Source organism: Pteropus vampyrus, unplaced genomic scaffold (genome assembly GCF_000151845.1).
Source record: "Pteropus vampyrus isolate Shadow unplaced genomic scaffold, Pvam_2.0 Scaffold84, whole genome shotgun sequence".
Classification (NCBI taxonomy): Eukaryota; Metazoa; Chordata; class Mammalia; order Chiroptera; family Pteropodidae; genus Pteropus; species Pteropus vampyrus.
Genome location: NW_011888865.1, coordinates 4,778,617 through 4,783,778, shown reverse-complemented (window position 1 = coordinate 4,783,778; position 5,162 = coordinate 4,778,617). Strand labels below are relative to the sequence as shown.

At 34.5% G+C, this 5,162-nt stretch overlaps 1 protein-coding gene across 1 annotated transcript in view; it reads right to left on the bottom strand.

The window, feature by feature from the left end:
* The window catches only part of NAALAD2 (N-acetylated alpha-linked acidic dipeptidase 2), an 83,585-nt gene that overhangs the window by 40,389 nt on the left and 38,034 nt on the right, over window positions 1–5,162 (bottom strand). Inside the window, 2 exon segments of the mRNA XM_023532494.1 lie at window positions 361–462; window positions 2,770–2,991. Of these exon segments, the coding sequence (XP_023388262.1) occupies window positions 361–462; window positions 2,770–2,991 (324 nt within the window).

The following is a 5,162-nucleotide window of genomic DNA, read 5'->3' as shown; positions in this document are numbered from 1 at the left end:
GTGTGATCTATGAAATCATATCTATAAATCTGTAATGAAGTCAGACTACAAACAAAGGAAAAAGCTTCTAAAAACATCTACCACCCTTACTGAATTAAAGGCACGTTTTTTTGTATTTCAAAGAGTAGCATCTGCTTCAATAGAGTCTGATTTTTATGTATTTATTTTCTTTCTTTTTCTGGTATCCTTTTTTTTTTTCTTTTTTCCTAAATTATTTTTAGGTAGAGTATACATAGCACTGAACCTCAAAGTATGGATCAGGATGTATGATCTTCCTAATTTTGGCTTAGTCCTCTACAGAGGTTTTATATAACAAAGGAAGGTTTAAAGAGTTGAATAAGAAAATGTCTTTTATTTTACCTCTGGCATGCCTTGGGCTGAGAAAGCATTATATGGTGGTACAATATCTGTAACATTCTCATATCCATCTGGTAGAGGCTCAAGGTATGATGTTTTGAAAATCTAGCAAGCATCAAAACACATGAAGTTGGAAATATTCTGCATTGTTATTAAAGAATAATGTATTTTGCCTCAAGTATCCACTTAAGGCAAACTAGGTTCTGTTATTAAACAGATAAATTTCACTGGCAACAACAAAAAAGAGCTTTATTATTATTGTTGTCTTCAAAATAGTAGAAACTGATATAAATGCATGCAATCTCAGGTAAACAAAAGCTCCCGTATGAAGCATAAAAACAGGCTTCAAAGGGTGGTACTCCCATGATTCTCTTCCTTTTCCAACTATTCCTTTCAGCTTTCTTTTTGGGCTCCTCTTTTTTCAACTGCATTTAAATAAAGTTTCTCTATGTTTTTTCCCCAGTATACTGCTAGCCTCATTTTATATTCTCTTCCTTCATTGACTCTCAAAATTTTATCCATATGCTTACAATGCCTAGCTTTCAAGACTTTTATATTTAAGGGCCTGATACACATTTCAGCTTGGACATCCAAACTAAAACCAGCAAGATATGAATTTACCTTCTCTCACTCCAGGCCTGATTCTGGGTCCGCATTCCCTACCACTATTAGCATCACTAGCTAGCCACACACCAGACACCAGGACTCTGTCCTCATCTCCTTCCTCCAGGCAATCACACTAATCAAATCCTGCCAATACTGCTTCCTAACTATTTCTCAAATCTATCCCTCTTCCTCATTCCTGCTAACATCCTAATTCAGGGCTTTGTCTTCTTTTACCTGGACTATTGTCTTAAGACTCCAATTTTAACCCATCGCCTAGTCAGGTGTAATCTACAGACTGCCCAAACTATCTAAAATGCCTCTCTAGACACACACTTCCATTACTTAGGACTTGTCAATGGTTTCCATTGACTGAAATTGAATTCTAAGTTTCTTAGGACTGGTGTATAGCCCTTCTATGACCTTTCCCCAAAACGTATACAGTGGACCCTTGAGCAACACAAGTTTGAACTGTGCAGTCCATTTACTTATATGCAGATTTTTTTCAATAAATACATTCTATAAATACATTTTCAATGTATTTTATCTTGATTTTCTTAATAACATCTTTTCTCTAGCATACTTTATTGTAAGAATACAGTATAAAATACATATAACAAAGTGTGTTACTTGACGTTTATGCTATCAGTAAAGCTTCCAATCAACAGCAGACTATTAGTAGTGAAGTTTTGGGAAGTCAAAGTTATACATAGGTTAAGGGTTGACACCCCTAACTCCCATGTTGTTCAAGGGTCAACTGTATACTAGTTTATCTCTTATCATGGCTCATTCTGTATTTTATATTCTTTACATACAGAAAAATCTTTAAATTCTCTCAATAGTACTAAACTAGCATATGTCTCCAAGCCTTTGCCAATATAATCTTCTGCCTAGAATTCTCTTATCTTGCTTTTCCATGATAAATCTTCTGCCTAGAATTCTCTTATCTTGCTTTTCCATGATAAATTCTTTAGAATTTTTCATGACTCATCAACTCTTCTCTGACTCCCAGGCTGGTATGGATGAAAAAAAGAGATCTGTGGAAAATAATCTTACATGGTGTTCTAATCATAAATTCCTAGCTGGGCAGGTCACATTCCAGGCATATAACTTTTTAAGTAAAAGGTTTATCTTTGTCTTAAGCAAACCCTGTCCATTGTTTCTGTGCATCTAGGTTAACACACCTTTGAAATAAGCAGTAACCACTCTCAAGAGAGCACATAACCTTGTTAATTATCCTGTAATGAAATCCCCACCTTGCTTTCTCCCACCTCCACGTAACTTTCCTTATGTTCCCTCCTTAATTTTAAATACATAAAGAGCTGCAACCCGGCATATGTCGTCAGTTTGGCTCAAATAAACTCATAAAGATTCTCTACAGGTTTGAATGTTCTTATGTCTACACTGGTCTGTGGCCCTTTCTTTGTAAAGAACCCTAACCATGCTCTTCATAGCACTTACCATACTGGTTTGAAATGATGTGTTCCATGTCTGCCTCACCTTGTTTAAGCAAAGGAACCATGTCCTACTCTTCATTCTGGCCTCATGACCTAGTACTATGCCTAACACATAGTAAACACTGAATAAGTAGTTTGTAACTTATTAACTTTTCTAGGAAATATGAGTTTCATTGCACTATTAAAGTTTTCTCTGTATTAGACACTGATTAGTTTGTAACTTAATAACTTATCTAGAAAATATGAGTTTCATTGCATTATTAACAAGTTTCTTTTTATTTGACTCTAAATTTCAATTCACATTAAGAGGTGGAGTTGTAAAGTACAAGAAGTACCAACACTTTTACATCACCTCAATTCCACGTTCATCCATGATTGATATATAGTTGGCGTTTGTCTCATTAGGGTAAGATAGGAGAACATCATAGTGAACCAGCTTGGCCGAATCCAGTCCAAATTTCTCCCACTGGGTTTGAATTTTCTTGGCAAGCAATAAATTTTGTTCTGTTCCTGCCAGATGAGGGAGCTTTGTAAAAGAACTAAAGTGAAAATAAAATACAAGTGGAGTTAAAGACTACTATATTCAGATGATGTGCCTAAGAACTATTTTAGATGCATTATTTATACTTTAGGCATTACATTCTCATTTCTATATCAGAGATATAAAAAACTCATCTAGAGATACCAATTTCTAGACTTGTCAGTGAGAGAGAACAGAGTTTGGCACTCTTCAAAATGTGCCTTTGGGGACATTGATTATTTTAAGATGGTTATTTCCAACAAACAAAAGTCTCAGAAAAAACCTTTGACCTTCCACCTTATTGCCTAGAAGGAATTTAGATAGAGGACCTGCTCCAGAAAGGGAGACGTCATTGAAACTAGAATTTAATCTGAACTAAGTGTGATAGGCAGGGAGGAATCTAGCAAAACTAATTGATAGGAATTCTCTCCATGTCCCATTGTTAAAGATGGCACAGCAAACATTTATTTAGCAAACATTTGCTTTTCTATCTCCCTCTAAATTGCCTTCTTATCCATTGAAGTCTCGAAACACAACCCCCTCCCCCACCTTTTCTCCTTAGCTCAAGATGGCATATAAACCTTAACTCCTGATTTGTCATCAGGCTCCACTGGAACTCCATGTGTACATATGTATTAAATTTTGTTATTTTCTCCTGTTGATCTGTCTCATGTTAATTTGATTATTAGTCCAGCCAGAAGAACTTAAAAAAACTAGGAGAAATTTTTATTTTTCTGCCCCACTCCAGCTTTTAAATATTTATGAATAACTGCAGTTTTCACATTATGCTTCCCAGAAAAGAACACATTCCATGGTAAACACAATCAGCAAAGGCTTGGGTATGAGAAAACACCCTGGATGAATGTCATGCCTCTATATCAACAGTGTACCTTCCTACTGCTCATTAGTAAATGAAGTAGTTTTGAAAAAAATCATAATCTTTGCAAGACACCAGTTGGGCAGTCTACTTAACATATACATCTACTATTGTTCTTATCATACTGTATGCACTTGTTTATTTATCTCATTGAAGTTAAAGTCCATGAATTTTTATTTTTATATCCCTTAGGGCTTAATTCCTGCCTGTTATCCAGGAATTATATAATACATGTTTATTGAATTGAATTTGGGCACTGTTCAATTGGTTCTTGGTTTAAATGATCTGGAGCATCAAAGTGATCTCACAAATATAGTTCTTAAAAAGATTCACTTTGAAGTAATATTTTAAAAGAGTTTCCCAAACTTCTTCTCCCTATCAGTAGAGCAATAATACTTTTGTAAATTAGATTTTTAGTTAACTATCAGACTACCAAAAAAGATCAGCAGTAAAGAAAGTTAATGTTTATTGAAAACGTATTACATGCCAGGAACTTGACCAGGTGGTTTCACATGGGTTATCTCATTTAATCCTCATGACTCTTCTTCCATTGTCTCTATTTTGAAAATGAGGCAACAGAGTACTTAAATAACTTGTTCATGATTTCATAACTATTAAATGCCAAGACTAGAATCTGAAAGTCAGTTGTTTGACCTTGAGAAATAGTGATGTTTTAAAAACATTCATCTGATCATATTTTTTAATTGCTTAAAATCTTCTGGCTCCCTACACCCTGCATTATAAACTTCATACTTCAACATGGCATATGGGACTCTTTCTCATCTAATCCACCCTTCAACATTTTTAGCTTCACATCCCACCACACTCCTTATAAACTTCTCTGCTCTATACTCATTTTTCTCTTGAGGTGACCACCTGTTAGCCTTTGCACAAGGTTGTCTCTCAAATAGAAATGTCCTATTTACCTGAACCTTCCTCTATCACCTCTATTCATTCGTCTTTTCCACCTGCAAGCTATTAATCATCCATTAGGACTCCTCAAGCATCTTTTTCTTTGTGAAAATTTCCCTTTCTATAATATTAAATAAAAATTGCAGGTTACAGGTATTTAATATCTTAAAGTATCTATAAAAAAAAGAGCATTAATGTTTTTATAGACAAAAGTTTTTTCATATGCATAAAAACAGTGAGGTTGGAAATATTTAATTCCTACTGTGTATCATTTGTAATTGTTTTATTTTCCACAGTGAGCAGATAAAAGTCTTATAATTAGAAAAAATATATATTTCCTTAAATTCAAATGAAAGATTAACCATGAACTTTTGCCTCCCATCTTTTAGAGAACACACTGAAATGAAATACAGAAGTCCAAAAAAGAGCAGCAGGG